The sequence below is a fragment of the Danaus plexippus genome, chromosome 10, assembly GCF_018135715.1.
Source record: "Danaus plexippus chromosome 10, MEX_DaPlex, whole genome shotgun sequence".
In the NCBI taxonomy this organism is placed as follows: Eukaryota; Metazoa; Arthropoda; class Insecta; order Lepidoptera; family Nymphalidae; genus Danaus; species Danaus plexippus.
In genome coordinates, this window is record NC_083543.1 from 765,456 (window position 1) to 782,746 (window position 17,291).

The 17,291-nt window shown below is 32.0% G+C and overlaps 1 protein-coding gene across 3 annotated transcripts in view; it reads right to left on the reverse strand.

Moving 5' to 3' along the window:
• The window catches only part of LOC116766716 (uncharacterized), a 29,346-nt gene extending 14,535 nt beyond the window's left edge, over positions 1-14,811 (reverse strand). The window contains exons 1-7 of one of the 3 annotated variants that reach the window (XM_061521583.1): positions 14,653-14,811; positions 14,343-14,443; positions 13,978-14,225; positions 13,609-13,671; positions 10,218-10,948; positions 10,014-10,135; positions 895-1,059 (exon numbers count right to left, since the gene is read on the reverse strand). In XM_061521583.1, coding sequence (XP_061377567.1) covers positions 895-1,027 — 133 coding nt within the window. In that variant the 5' untranslated portion in view covers positions 1,028-1,059; positions 10,014-10,135; positions 10,218-10,948; ... (2 more) ...; positions 14,343-14,443; positions 14,653-14,811. Of the gene's footprint in view, positions 1-894; positions 1,060-6,661; positions 6,995-10,013; positions 10,949-11,477; positions 11,950-13,608; positions 13,672-13,977; positions 14,226-14,342; positions 14,444-14,652 lie in introns of those variants that run through there. The other 2 variants (XM_032656771.2, XM_032656772.2) reach the window with 2 other exon arrangements.
• Between the last annotated feature and the right edge of the window lie 2,480 nt (positions 14,812-17,291).

Below are 17,291 nucleotides of genomic sequence, written 5' to 3' on the forward strand. Positions count from 1 at the left end.
CTGCACAGTTGGAAACTACTTTCTAGTCATTGCGCTTTTGCTGTGTTAAATAGAGTTATTTAGGGGCATTAAAGGTCTTGCCAACAGGAATAGAGGTTGTGAGGACGACATCGTACCCGTCTTGTTGGTGAATGTTTAACTTATTAATTAATGAACTACCTAAAATACAAAAATCTTTTAGACCTACCAGAGTACCACAGTGAAGCCGAACTCAAATCAGATGAGCTACTTCAGTTATTATTACTGAACCGAATGATTATCACTTTGAGTTGAATAATGTTCATAAATAATCTTTTGATTGCCTCCTCTCTAGAGACAGCCAACCAGTTACAAAATTTATAAGTAAAAATAGGTTTTTGCCATAAGTATATTCGTAAATAGATACGTCACAAGGCGTATACGTTCTGACTATAAATCAAATTAATCAGATTTTTGATTCATTTCTGTTTAACGTTCTTTAATTGGATATTATGCTTGGCACAAATAAATATTAAATTTACGTCTTAAAATATGTTTGTTAATACACTCGTGTATATTGTGTATAATGTTTTCCTATCAGCAGGTATTGTGCATGTCACGAAACACTACGCAATATCTTCATGGGCTCTGACTCTAATCCACCGAAATCCAATAAACCTAAGCTGCTGGAAAATTACAAGCACGTAAAATACAGCATGTATCCAAGACAAGCTGGACGTTTATCACTTCTATATAATAATATATATAAGGAATCTAATATTCAGATATTGTTGTCTCGTTTAAAACTGCTAGGGAAATAATTAGTTTAAAATGTTACATCACTGTAGTTTACGCTGTCTGTTACTATTACATCGACCGTCGCTATTAGTGCTGATACATGTCATGAGATGTGCCGCGAGCCCTCGCTTGTCTGACCTGATATATTGATCTTGGCTTCATCGTAGTAGTCGAGCTCGTCTTCATCGTGGTCGGGCGCTTCTCGGCGGCGGGTGGCGTTCGGCGCTGCGCTCACAACCAACGCGCACACCACCAGCGCGACCACCTCCATTCCGACATCACCGCGCCACGGCCGACAGCGGGCTGTCAACAGAATTAAACATTAACCTTAAGGCTACAGGAAACCTCATCTCGTCCACCTTCCTATAATAGAGTCTAGTGGTAAGCCTAACTTACGAAGTGTCGTATCATTTCTGACTTAATTTATATTTTTCTCATCTCAGTAATTTTGCTATCATTTTTATCGACATTACTGTGACTATTTATTGTAATTTTTTTTAAGGGATCTATTGGAATCTTGAATATAAAATGCTACTTTATTATTGATATAATAAATAAGTTATAATTTTTATAATATAATAAAATATGTGTTTTTTTGCTATTCTTGATCTTTTTCATAATCTATGATGAAACGCAAAGCTATATTTTTAAGATATACCGATATTTGATTATGTACCTTTGAATATGTCCGAACGTTCTCACTGTTGTATATGTGCGTATTGTTTTTATCTTCTTAATTTTGTAATATATAAATAAAATCAAACAAAAAAGGTTAAACATTCGAAGGAATAAAGTCACAGGACAGGGCTGATAACTAATCTCATGAAAGAATGAAAAGTACCTACACACATGAGGGAACATCACGTTCATTGGAGGCTGAACAAATACGATCAAATAAAAAGGCCTGCCCATTCATATTCAAGACGAATGCTGCGGTTTCAAATACGCTTTATTTTCATTTACTTCTTAAATGATAATTTACGTCTCTTCGTGTATTAGTCACACATTTCGTATAGAGCCTTAGTTTGTAAGACACGAAAAGGTCTGAAACATTTGAGTGGGTCTGTGCTTTATATTGTAATAAAATGAAACTTTTCTTTTTATTAAATATTATAAGCATGTCTCAAGAGTGCCGGAGCGTTATATTGGTTAGCTGTTGCAATATCTGTCTTCATAAAATATGGAAACAATAACAGGAAGCGAGTCAAAATGAGGTGAAGTGATTTATGGAATTTGTAAATTTTATATATAAATGAATAGCCCCTGACTATCACACCACCTGATAGGTAGAATTAAACCGAAGGCTTATATTATAATAAAACATAAAACTCTTACACTTTGAGTTGAGGCAAAGAAATATCTCAAATACAAAGATTATGCAAACACAGTCGCGAAGTTAACATTCCACATAATGAGAATTGAGATGAGTCTGGAGCTATCGTGAGATTACTGGGTACTATTATTATTAGTGGTATTATGAACCAAACCAATGTTTTTCTACTTTAATTTAAAACATATGTATTAAATGTTATTTTATATAAGAAAAAGTATCAATTAAATATAAACATATCAGCAGTCATGTAAAATTAACCAATTACGACATTGTTAACATGCCGTAAGTGTAAATGTTGTGTAAAATTTGAAAGCGCTTTTAAAATGTTTATCCGTCGGTAAATTAACTTCAGCCGGTCCGTGCTCGAGTTGACCGCTTGTTCAAAAGAAACATTCACACGGTTTTCATAAAATGTTTTTAATACAACCAACTATTGAGTTACAGCGAATTAAATATGACAAAATATTTTCAGCCAGTACGAATGATGAAATAAAAATAAAAAGTCCACATATTGACGTAATTATTGAACGTAACCTCATAGGATCCATAGACGTTATCTAACGAGTATTATATATTTCTTACAATATTATTATAAAAACTTGACATTGACATTACTAAAATATATAAACAGAAATTACATACATATGTATTGATTGATGGAGCACCGAAAATACATAATTTGAAGTATTTAATAATTAATTGTTAAACCATAATATATAAAAGCTTTTTGCTAAGATTTTGGAAATCCAAAAAGGGCTAGTGTATTGAATAGATATATTTTTTTTTAATAATAGTTTTGATTGTAATGAAGTCTTGAATTAGTAATGTTCTATAGGAGGTCACCACCTTCTTTCGACTTCATATAAACGGGGTCTTTGCAATTAGTCAGGGTTGTCAAGCGTCGGTTATTGTGTTAATTTTAATTGGCATCAAGGGCCGTTGAAAGCACCGACACGTTTTAGCGATGCACATGTCTAGTTATACACAAAATGTCTTCATCGGTTTTAAATATAAACGTCAATAGAATTGTATTGATTAGATTATTTAATAAAATAATATTTATTGTTAAATGTCTTTCATTAAATAAAGAACCATTTTATCTTAAGTCTGTTTGTTATAATTCATTGTTTATAGTTTAAACCGAATGTAAACTTTAGGGTACGTAAATCATAAAGTTTAAATTTATTCAAATTTACGTTTTGGCATATATATATATATATATATATATATATATAATTCAAACTATAATTTATCTATGAAGTTTTATAATTTAATTTAAATGAATATACTTATAGCGTTTGTAGAAATAATTTTTTTTAAAAGCGTCTTAAATGTTATAAATTAATCCAATCAATTTCAGTCCTAGTATAGTTTATTCACAGTATATAGTTGTGATTTTTCTATAGGAAATTCCTGAGCGGGTGTCATATTCGCATTCGTCCGTCTTTTTATTACGAGATAATCTTCATCCGACCTTTATGAAATAACCAGACGTGCCTTCAACTAATTTAATGTTATTTGATATCCCGGCACCGTTATTCAAGTGTTATCCACAGTAATCTTTACTTATTCGCCGATCCAACTACATTATATTATGTTATATAATTATTTTTTTTTATGCAAACGAGCAGACAGCCTACTTGGCGGGCAGTAGCCACCGTCGCCCATGGACATCCGCAACATCTCTGTTGTGGATGCGTTGCCTCCCTTGGTTTTTTAGGAATAGGGAATAAGGGAATGTTAGGAAATGGTGGAAATAGGGCAAGGGCAATCGGCTCTCTCACTCAACGGGTGAAACGCAGCCTTTAAAGGCTATATCATGTAGATCTTCTGTGAGAGGGTTATACTTCCCCGGTCGAGTCAGCCCATGTTCGATCAGTAGTGACATGACTACAGCTAGGCCCTACCACCTACAGAAATAAATATAATGGAATTTCTCCCAATTTTTCTATTCAGAAATAATCTTATTAAGTTTTTCTTTGTATTTTATTTTCCAAAACCATCTTTCAGTTTGAAGGAATTTAACAAAAATATATATGTACAAAAGTGTATAGTTATTTAGTATAAGTTAATACATTATTGTATTTTGTAAATGTCAATAGATTTATTTTTATAGTAATGACTAATTTGAATTACATAATTTTATTGTAATTTGTGTAAGGTAAGAGGAGTACGATTTTATGAGCGACATTTTTTTTATACCCGTATCCACGTATCTAACTCGTCTCTATATCGGATTATATTCAATATTAACCTGACTATTCGATTAAGACACCGCGTTCACAGTTAACGAGATTAAAGTATAATATCGCGTCAAAAGTAAAAAGATAAAGTAATGTGATTATTTCGAAATATATAGTTTAAATTAACTTATATAATTATATAACTCGTCGAAATCACAGTTTCTATATATATGAAATCCTTTCTTTACGAGTAAGACTGAGGATGCATTCTACGTAGCAACGACAGCATAAAAAAAAGTGCAAAACTAGCTTTATTGCTCTTAAATTTGAGATAAATATCGGGTGAAAAGCAGTTAATTATGAACGTCCGCTAGTTATGACACTTGTTAGGGTTCCGTAGCCAAATGGCAAAAAACCGGAACCCTTATAGATTCGTCATTTCTGTCTGTCCGTCCGTCCGTCTGTCCGTCCGTATGTCACAGCCATTTCCGAAACTGTTGGGCCTACATGGTTGAAACTTTGTAGGTTGACGTATTCTGGTAACCGTTATGCAAATTTTGAATAAAAATTAATAAGTTTAAAAATTAAAGGGGGGCATTTCGTACATGAGACGGATTAAAATTTTTTTTAGCTAACCGTGATGGGTGTTTATGGAAAGGGCTTTAAAAAAGACTTTTGGGTTCCTCTAACCATTTTTTATCAAAATCAATTCTTTGAAAAATAGATGCTTCCAAAGTGGAAACATGAGAGACCCCCCTCTCTAACTTTTAAAATAAGAGAGTGAGAAAAATAAAAAAATATATATATGCTGTAGATTTCAATGGAAACTTTCAACGAAAAGTGGTTTGAACGAGATATTATTATTAGTTTTTAAGAAATAATACCTTTTTAAAAAATCGCATATACAACTTTGTCGTTCCTACAAACACCATGTAAAACAAAGTTATTTTTTATATAAAACATCGATCAAAGTTACAACGCTCTACAATAACTTTTATATTATGACATCTGCTTGCTGCTACGGAACCCTTCATGGGCGAGTCCGACTCGCCCTTTTTTATTTTTTTTTAATTACAACACTCAATTGCTTATCAATTTATGGACCAGGCGATATATTAATCTTTTTTATTGCATACATAAGATAAATTAATGAATAATTTTTTGTTACATAAGATATTTTTCGTTTTCAATCCTCTCTATGTTATCTCTCTATGAAATCTCAATAAGTCAACATATATTGTATCAACAGAGATAACCATAACTTCAATATTATATAATTAAGTGGCCTTGAACAAAAAACCAAGTGTTTCTACAAGAAAGCTATCTGCTTTCCATTATAAAGTTCTTTGTGGAATCGATTACGAGATGGCCTCTATAGATGACGCGGTTGTGACCTAAACCAATTTACAAAGAAGAAACAAAGACTTCGAGCCGTGATTACTTATATCTGTCACAGTATTGGCCAACTATAAATACATATATTACTAGTCTGTTATCAAAATCACTGAATTCAATTTAAGAAACATTTATATCATATAAAAGGCGTTACTGGAGCGTAATTTTAATTGATTTTATTATTTTTACAATAAATTATTTTTATATCTCTATTGGTATAATTCTAATTCATTATTTAAAGTTATTAAAACATAATTAACTTATAAAAAAAATATTTTGAGATGAAATTGATAGCATTTCATCTCTAATAATAATTGATCATTTTTATTACTTTCACAGGTTTTATTGAGTGTTTAAAATTTTCAAACATAGGAATATAAAAATAGGAAAAATTATGAATACCCTTATTACTAGTTCTCACGGCTTTTCGTTATTTGTAACAGTGGAAAGAGTTTTTTCTTCATAATTCTCAGAACATTAATTGGAAACGAAAAGACTAGGAAACAATGGGGAAAGTGGTTTCGTACGGTTGTCACGTTGAAGTGGGGGTTGACCCATTTTACTATAACCGAGTACAACTACTTTAAACACGTATTCTAGGAATGTAGGATAAAAAAATTAATAAGACTTACATCAAAAAGTATGACTCGATAGAAACGTTTTAAGAGTAGAAGATTTTAACGCGCCCAACAAGGAAAGGTAAAGAATAAAAATTATTTCTTATTAATTTTTTTTTCACTGAAAGTAAAAATAAGATTGTTTTATAACAAATCTATAGCTAACAAGTATCTCTTTAAAGTGGCGTGATCTGTCACAATAAGGAAGTTTGTTCTATAAATTTCAACCAATAATAACTTACTCCTCGTCTTATATTTATCTGTGAAATAAATATAGCTTTAGAGGAATTATTAAACGCAGTTCGTATCGTATTAATGTTTATATAATAATAATATCGATTAACAGAAAAAAATATAAAAATTTAAATGAAACTCACATATCACAGAGTTTGCTATTTGTTGAATTTATTTCTTTGTACTCATAAATACAATTCTTCCCCAGCTTTGTGTTAATAATTCTTTCTTTCTTCTAATTCTATTCGAGTTAGTTGTAACGAGAGCTGTATATTCCACCGACTACACGAAACTTGCACTACACGAAACTTATAAAAAATAACTTTTTATATGAACACACGGGATCAACAATTACTATTTGTTTGTCTATATTTATTTATTCAGTATATGGCATAACCTTTAAGTAAATCTATAAGATAAACATCTTGGAGGTAAGACGTTGGAAAAACAGAAGTATTTCAGACTAAATAACAACTCTTAGAGCTGCCACGAACAGGGTCACCTCTATAATTTAATTATGCCCGGCGCAATTAAATATGGACTCTATTTTTAATTTTTTAAGGTCGTGTATTGAAAGAACTTGAGGCACTGCAGTGGGTCGAGTATGACGCAATGCATCAGCCAGTAATGCCTGGTTTTTGAAAGCCGATTTTTGTATGTGTGAATGGCAAAAGAGCAACTTACACTACTCACGCCTCTCACTGAAAGCCTGAATTATACGGAGCGTGATAGTTCGCTTAAGTTGTTTACCTTTTTAAAAAAAATTATAGCAATTAACTAGTTGTGGCTATTTATAAACCTTTTAACCAATATATCAGATCTTTCTCTCGGTTTTTAACTCTTTAATATGATTTAGTATAACTTAATAATAGAGAGAAATGTACTGTTTGAAATGAAACCTTCTTTCTTCGTATGTAATACGCGGATTCATCTTCATATATGATATTTTTCTGACGTTTTGATTACAGCAGCCGTGATCGCGGACAGACGAGATGAAAGTGCAGAGACACTGTAAATGTTAACTAAAATAATATAACCACGTAGTATATTTGTCAATTTTTTTTTAATTTTTAATCTGTAATCTCGAAAATCTCATACATCTAAATATAATTGAATTAAAAATACAAGTTATAGTTGTGTTTTAATTGTTTTTTAATCACTTTATAATACACTTTTGGTTTAATGAACGAACAAAAACGATTACTACAAGTGCACGTAAAACAAACACGCTCGGTCTAAACCTTCTGTGTAACGTGTAGGCAACAAAAGCTCACATAAAGTGTAGGTTTGTTTTAGACCACTAAGCGCATTTTACAACTTTGAAAATTCGTAACACGCCAAAAGCGTAAACTAGTAAAAAATATTATATTTCGTAAAGAGTTCTAAGCTTGTACAGGACTCGTGTTTTTAAGTGCTCCCATTTATACAACTGATTTAAATACAGTATAATTTTATGTAAATAATACGGTGATGAGAAAATTAGCGAAATCTATGACTTATAAAGATTTTAAATAGTTATATTGGGGTAGATTAATATATTTTTTTATTTAATCGAAATAATTTCATTAAATTCTCTCTAACATTTATTTCATCATTAAACAGTTTCAAACGGCTTTCTGAGTTACCGAGTTACGTTATACAGTCATTGAAATGACAAGCGTATAATTAAAATACTTTAAGCGAGTGCCGGTGAACGCGCTCCACTCGTGTGACGCCACTCTTTGAGCATTGGGTCAAATTAAAAAAAAAATGTGCTCCTAAACTTTGATTTTAATTAAAATTATTCATTTCTGAAATTTCAATAATCATGTTTTATTTTCAGCGGCCTATTATATAGAAGTGAGACCTAGGAATCTCGATCGGGATATGTACTTTTGTGAACGTCGGTTAAAAATATATATTTTTTTAATATTTTCTTATATATGACATCCTCAGCAGTAGCTATTATTCCTTTATTATTTATTATTATCAACGTTGATACGAGATAAAAAAATATCAATTCTGAAAAGTATACCATTTGGTAATAATTTCCCTTTCAGAAATTTAGTTTCCATTATCTAGGTACAGTCTATTTACGTTTGCGACAGGTGCTTCCTAAGCTTGTAAGCCAATCGCTACTGACTTCATTCAGGTTATATAAGTTAGAAAAAAATCTAAATATATAGTAATTACTCTAAAGAGTGCTGGAATAGAGTCAGGAATACAACGCGATTAATGGGTCTTGATGAAATGATGAGAATTATGAAAGAAATGATGGATTTTTATCAGGTAATAAAAATAATGCAAAAGCCTTAATTAGGTCCCTACATAAAGAAATCTTCCGTTTGTTTAGCTTGCTACTTTAATTAATACTACCGTGTTGCATAAAAGATATTTTGTATATAATAGGAACGTCTTTGTATTCAAGAAGATATAAAAAAAGTTTTCAAAAATGGAACGTAAGATTGAATCGTTCGATTTTTAAAAAATAACTGAACGTACTTTAATTTCCCAATTTGAAATATCAATCTCCTGATTGAAAAGAATTTTTAACTTATATTCGAGGGAAACTAGTTTAAAGTAATAAAAAACAGCTAAATTTTAATAATTCACGATGATTTGACAGTAGCAAATATATTTCGTTTTTCATTATAAAACCTTTAGCAATATGTTAATTGGTATGAGCGTTAGTCGATATATAAATTAAACCAATCATCGAGGCGTATTTAGGTGGACAATTAACCCCGTTAACCTCATAGTATTCGGTAGTAGTATGTAGTAACGACTAGCACGGGTGACAACATTTTAACAATAAAATATACAGATATAAAACCTCAACCTTCTTTGGTATTTATATCAATATCGTATAAAAAAAGATTCAATCTGAGATTGTATTTCTCGCTAAATACTTGAGCTACATCAGATTTTAAATTAAGATAAATTATACTAAATTTTTCATATCTTTTCTTGTTACTATAATTGAATTAAAATTAAATGGATATATTTCAGGTTATAGACAGCTATATGATAAATATTTTATTTAAAAATGAAGTAAGAAATCTTAAATAATAGTACGAAATGAAGAATTATGTTTCAGGTAGAGGACTCTGTGTTTCTTTATCGATGAAGGTCTAACGTAAGGCGAGCCTCGGAGGACTCTCTGGAATATATTTTTGCGTTACATTTTTGCAGTTACTATTGATTATCACACGCAATGCCTCGTGAATATACTCGTGTTAAGTAAAATATAAATTTAACTTCTTAAAAATAAATGAACATGATATTGAATATAAGAAAAAAAATGCCTCTAATAAGTTCTTTCAAAAATTCACTAGAAACTCTATGGATATCAATCGATTCAATAATGTAAGTCATTTGTGTTAGTGTTTTTATAGAAAGCAAGTATATTTTTTGTTACGAATATCAAGAAAATAGTAAGAAAAAAATATCTTTTGTGTCTTAACATTGTATTGTTCAATTGTAAGTATTTTAATACAGTATGTTGTTTCAGCTTACCTGTATAATTCAATATACCGCAAGCCTTCCGTGGTTCACCTCATCACTTATATCTCAATCACGATAACCGTCCAAATTCTCTATTATAGTAAAAACCACTTAAACACAGCACAATTAGACCGCTAGGAAGAGTATTACGTAACAATTAGCTGGTATTACTCGGTTATAGCTCTTGTTTTATATATTATTTTCAATAATAATAACTTTTTTTGAATATTTTGTGAATGTTGAAGTCGGTTTTGTTAATCTCGATGTTATATAGGTCTGATCATGTCGAACATGAGGCGGTGTCGTAGCGGAGGAGAGCGCAGGCGTGAACATTGCACCCCCCACAGATACGGATTGTAGTGATATTATTAGACTGTTTTGTATAACGCTGACAAAAAAAGGCTTAGATTATTCATTAATATTAACACATAAATTTGATACTTTATTAATAGAAAAATTGATCATTGAAATAAGTATACGACCATAAAGCTCTTAGATCCGTTGAGAAGATTGCAATTTAGAGTATTTCTATATATATGAAGATTATGAATCAAAAGAATTAAGATTTATATGTTTTAGAATTTAGATGTGCGGTATCGAAACTGTTGAATGACTGATAGGTACTTACAAAATGTTTGCTATTTATGAATATTTCAGTATCATAATAATAAAATCTGAATTAATATTAGATAAGAAGAAGAAGTAAGATTTTTTAAAAGTATGTTGTCAGTTCGTCCCTGCACAAAAACTACGAAGGCTGTTCTTGTTACGAGAATCGTCGACGATGTCCGAAGTTGACCGAACGCCGACCTGTCTGAAGTTGCGTTTGTTCAGCGTATTCTGACCTCCAAAGCATCCTCCCTCTTTATATAACAAAGTGGCTTCTCTAGACATCAGGGTTGTGTTGGATGCCATCTTACAATGGTGACAGTCGAGCAGAGCATGCGCTAGAAAGACATCAACGGAGAAAAGGTTATATGGTTGAAGAAGACGCTTGCTAAATAAATTATCGACAAGAATTAGTGACGTATATAATTAAATTGCTGTCTTCAGCTGCCCATGCTTTACCCAGCTCGCTGAATCCTTGTGTCAATTTCCTCTATAATTTGTACTGGTCACCACTCTTACCAAGCTTTACGAATTAAATTACTCGAGTAACGCGATAGCTTAATTGGAAAAGCAACTGGAACGCTGTAATCCGTAGGTGTCAGGTTCGAATCCAGCTAAAGAAACAGACTGAGAGTAGATTCGTCGTAAATTTGTACGCGGTAGAAGTGGGAGCGAGATGTATAATAGCGAAACTCTCTACAACCTACTAAAAGACTTGGGCCTGTCCAGAGCTAACATCAATATTTTTTAGGAACGTACTTCGAAGGCAGTCTAAGTAGGTCCTTTCAAATTGTGTTAGATAGAGAGGAGCTTGCACGGTGGAGGTGAACTTTTACGGCGCTTTAGATATAGGTCCTTTAAACCTACCTCAGGCTCTGTTGAAGCTCCTCTCCCTGCAACGCGTTGGACCCGGCACCCGCACGACGAATCTATGGAATGCCGAGAAGTTTCGTCTCATACGAATTTAATATCTTTACAATGTTTCTTCACTGCAAAGTTAGAATATTTTGAAAAGGGTTTTCGTAAGAGGTTTTTATAGATGCCTATATGATGGCTAGATATATAGGATGGAGTTCACCGCCTGGGGTCAGGACATGGATTAAATTGGTGAAGAAACCGGAATGCGACACCGGAGGTTACAAGTTCAAAGACTACGCCTGTGAGAATTGTTCACAGTGGATTTTCTTATTGAAATTTTAATTTACGTACTTACTATATGGACAACCAGCGGTTCTTAATACAAATAATATTCATCAATAAAATGCCTAATAGTACTAATTAAACTAAAAGGAAAATTCCATAAAGTCTATACCTACAACTATTTTACCCGAGCCGGTTGTATTGTTAAGACATTTTGGCTGATTTCATTTTTTCTAAAGTAATTAAATAAATAAATAAACTAGACATTGATGTGCTTTATTATAATATAGGATGTTGTTTGCAACTTAAGACTGTAATAAAACGAAAATATTAACAAAAACGGTAGCCCCATCAAAATAGCACAACTGGCTTACGTTCCCAAGACGTAACCTCTTAAGCTCACTTGCATACATCGCTACTAATGGAAAAGTAACTTTGTCTGTCTGTCTGTTAAGTTTTCACGTTCAAACCATCAAATTATGATGAATTTTTGATTTTTTTTGTCAAAGAGATGGATGGAACCCTGGACAATACTCTGGACAATAAAGGACATAGAATACCTTCTATCCCGATCCCGAATCTCGATCCCGCAATTACTCTTTGTTTTACGGAGACGAAGTAGTGGGTAACAGCTAGTGTATAATAAATATTTTTTATCTTTCGTAATTCACATAAATTATGTTCTTTAGATGATGACAACTCAAACAGTTAATATTTTAAAGGAAATGCAAAATTACTTTACAGAAATTTACTTCACGTGTCCAGTACTTATGGACCCATTCCATTCCAATGTGTAAAGGAGTATAAGTTTGTTGTGGCTTATTAAACCACGACGAATTTTTTTTTAAGAATAGTTTGCCTTTTCATATAATATAAATATGAAATATGAGTGACCGTATTTTCTAACAGGATGTAAAGAAATTCTTTTTTTTTAAGAGTGTCATGTTCTATAGGGTCAGTTGATAATTTAGGTCGATGTATTATTCTGAGTGACAAGAATAACAATAATCTGATGCTAGACAAGTCACTGAAGCAGGGCTCTGCGGGCGTGGAGCAAGGGAAGTTCGCCGCCCGACCACAAGCAGACCCGAGCGTACGGTGCGGAGACCACCACACCCACACAGACCACTATAGATGGGGCCCTAGAGCCGATGTCAAGCCGGGTGGCGGGTGCAAGCGTAATTTTGTACCGCGATCTGCCTGGGAGCAGGAAAAGGTACGGGGGGTTTTTAGTCGGTAGTCTAACACTCCCTCCTCCCAGGACAAGAGGGAGTTTCGGAGTGTCGTTTGATTATCTTTCCCCGTTTGAAGACATGTCACTGAAATTGTATTTCTCGTTTACTAGACATTTAACATGTGCTGAATGTGGCTACCGGCATCATTTGACAAAGGGTTATTTGTTAATCAATATTCTTATTAATATATATAAGTAATTTTTTTTGATTTTTTGTTAGTTGCTTCAATACGTGTACCGAATTTCGTTCCAACAGGAAAATATCAACAGACCCGATCTGAACTTCCTTCCTGTATGTAGTATTAATTATAATTTATAATATTATGTGTTGCGTACTATTATGAACTTGGTTGGATATAAATAATTACATTTTGTTCATATCTAAACTGCGATTTTTTTTAATCACTTCATTACAAGTTAAATAAATAATACATGTATAGATATTACTTCACTATTGCTTATGTTAAAGTAAAGATTTGTTTAGAGTTTTAATGATTATCTACGACTTGATAATTATAAAACGAGTAATGACATTCAAAAATATATCTCATTCATGTTTATTTACTTCTATAATCTTATTCGCTATTATTAACATAACTAAGTGAAATTTTAACGTTGTTAAACCTTAGCAATGTACTTGTGACATTTCATGATTACCTATAGCGTCTCTCGTGTCTTCTGGAAGATCTGGAAATTGAAATAAATAAAATATATTTATTTATCTCAACAACACATTTTAATACGTTAAAACGTCGAAAACATCAGACAAGAAACTGTAATGTAGTAAAAGAACAGCAATTAAATTAGCAAAAAAATCATGAAAACTAATATTGAATATTGTCTAATACATTATTATTACAAGAATTGGTTCGTGATTTAGTTGCGGGTGGATTTTTTGATATTTCCTCTCATCTGTATTAAAAGATCTTAATTGATTTGTGTGGAAGTTGAAAGTCAGATATTACTTTTTGTTTAGAACGTAAATACACTTACCATATTTCCCAGATTGCAAATAGTCAATTAGTGCTTTCTTCCCGTAAATAAATATAGCCACTGATGTTGCCAACGCCACCGCAGTGCAAGCTGCTATAACTAACACATGATTCGAGTGGTTGCTTGTAAGTTCATCTTTGTTGAATTTATCCGCCGAATTTTCGTTTGAGATGTCATCTACTTTAATTTCAAAGTCGAATTGTAATTCTGTATTATTCAATTTATCAAACCCATATACCAATCCCTCGCTGTAATCACATGTACTGATTATTATTTAACCTATACTGTATAGTAATATAAGATGAATTCTGTCCCTTATTATATCTTTAGTACATTATCTGTAATATGTAAAACAATTAACTTACATTTCTTCTAAATCTATGTATATATAATGTATTTCGTCCAAGTTCAAAGAGCTCCATTCATTAGGCGCTAACGAGTTATCCGAGGCTAAAAGGGGATTGATCTGCAAAGATTGAGATTTAACTTCCAATTGAGTTTAAATTAATGTTTAAAATGTATTTGAATTCCCTATTATTAAAGTTTCCGAGCACTTCTTTGTGTTATTTAGTGTCGGATGATTAAAAATATTTGTTACATTAAATAAAATTAAAAGACAATCGTACACTGTCTAACACACATAAAATATATTTTAAGACAGTTCATGTAACTCACCATGAACAACCACAAGCAAAATATAAGCATATTTATAATGATTTAAATACTTTTATATATGTTCGGCAGCGGTGCAATACTGTTACTAATTATGTCCATACGCGACGAGCCTATTATTTTCCTGTTCATATAGTAACATGAATAATTTTAACTTTTCATACAGATTTTTATATATTTTTGTTCTCTCTTCATCCCTTATATTAGGACAGATTTTTGAGTTACAGCAGTAGGTTAAGTATAGTTATGTACATTAGAAGTGATCATATATGCAATTGAATGCCTTATAAAGGAGGGTAGGATGTATTTTGTATTCGTCACTACGATGTTATTTCATTTCGCATTTCATTTCATATTTCATTTCATGTCGCAAGAGTCTTTGCAGACTCGTCGTGGTCATCACGAATCAGTGATCCGTATACCTGATGACTTTCATGGGAAGATAGTTGCAGTGGTTTCCCTTTGACTTCTGCACCAGCACTTTTTTGGGGCTGTTTAGACCCCACGGCTTGATGTAGCTTGTTCCAGCCAGTGGTGTCTAAATACTCTTAGAAAGTACATATGACTCGGAGAAGATCACATTGGTACTTGCCAGGTTTCGAGCCGGAGAGGCGGGCCTTTTCACCTCCAGGCCACCACGACGATGTTATATGATAGTTTGTTTTTTACTACGATTTACTTAAGACATCCGTTATATTATCAGTACATTAGATGTAGAGTGGCCATGGCTCTAACTGATATACAAAGTATCGTTTAAGTTTTATAAATTAAAACCAATCATACTATCAAACAAAGTACAATACTGTGTATTGATAAAAGTAAAGATGTATAATTAACTAGGCATTAACTCTGAAACATGATAATCAGTATTAGTAGGAATTGTGAGGATGATGGCATACATGCGTGGCCGAAAGTAATACCTTTTTAAAAGCAATTTTATGTCTTATCTCAACCTCGTTTAAAACTCATACCCTAGATGTTATATTTCAGGTTTGACCTGAAGGCATGTATATTTATATTTTTCTTAATGATGCTGGTGCCTGAGGCTGGTCTATTTGATTGTCTCAAATGATATGATAATTTTACAGTTACAGTAAAAAAAAATCACAAAAATTTGTTAGATATTTACTATGAAACTTTATAGTAATTAAGATCATGTATAAAACAAGTACAGTTATTAATTTAGTATATAATTTAATAATTACATAACGAAAGTGTCAAACAAAATATAGAATGTAATAATTATAACGATAATACTTACAATGTAACTTAGTTATAAGTATGAATAATATTATATTCGTCAGGTAATATTAGTCAGGTGGGGCAATTGCAATAACGGGGTATAAGTAATAGGATGTGCTTACAGCTTAACTAGTAAAGAATACTGGTGCTGCCATCTCTAATATGTGTAGGGTACTTTTTGAACAACGCTTCGAACAATTCACGGAAAGTTCATAACTTCATGCGATCTCTTTGAAATAAAAAGCCAAAGTTAATTAAATTTTCGTATATTATTACTATTGCCCCTAACTTGAAACTATCCAAACTCCTGAGAAATTGATCGATATTAATACATGTGCCACTGAACACCGTAAATGCAATGAAGGAGCCAATTTAAAAAAAAAAGAATATCTTAGTTATCCGAGTGATTGTAATTAAACAAATAACTTAAAATTTTAGCCTAATAAATACTTAATGCACGTGGTTATTATAAATTTTATCCTATTAGAATGTTAAGTAGTCTCTGGTTGAATATGTCATTTTAGTTATGGTACTCGTGTTTACCCCACCTGACCTATTTATTTTTCATTTTTTTGTGTTAAAAGTGGACAGAAGAAATTTTAAGGGATGTGCTAATAAAAATACAATGGATATAATGATAAAAAAAATAATAAGAACCCTTTGCTTGATCACAAAATAAGTAATAATTTACTTATAGTAGTAAATAAGAACTAGGTAAACATTTATAATAATGTCACTCACTTAGTCTGTCTCTTTTATATTTTTTAAACAAACTTTTAAAATAAAGACGTAAAGAATCTTTTCGAATTTACTCACATAAGTCATTGCACATCTAAACAGCTGTTAATTCAAACAAACACATTATATACGTGGATGAAGAGGATTGTGAAACACCAAGTGGTTCGAAGAGCGAAGGTGTCTGTCATGGATATCGGACAAAAATGAAAAATCTATATTTAAGACATGTCGGTGTACAAGAAATTAGTAAAATTTTATGAAATTAACGAACATGACTGCGGTCTTGTATTGGTAGCCATTTTAGTTGGTTTCAGGTAACTGTGAGGATGTTTATTAAATTTTAGACACCTGTTGAGAACTGCCCAGAATAATGAGTTATAATTTATCAGAGTTGATATCCATGGTGAAATTTGTACACCGTGATGATATCTGCTGTAAAACGGCATTAAGAAAACAGATTGCTGGTCTAATCCAATCCTATCACCAACCTCTTTTAACTGCAGGTCATCAGCAGGTACCGACAACTTAGTACAGGAGAGATGGAGACAAAAATAGTGGCTAATAATAATAATAAATAGTTACGAAGAGAGCAAGCCTCATTAGAGAACACCAGGAGCTACATCGCACCAACTAGAAAGGAAACTGTCAATCCAAACAGGTTG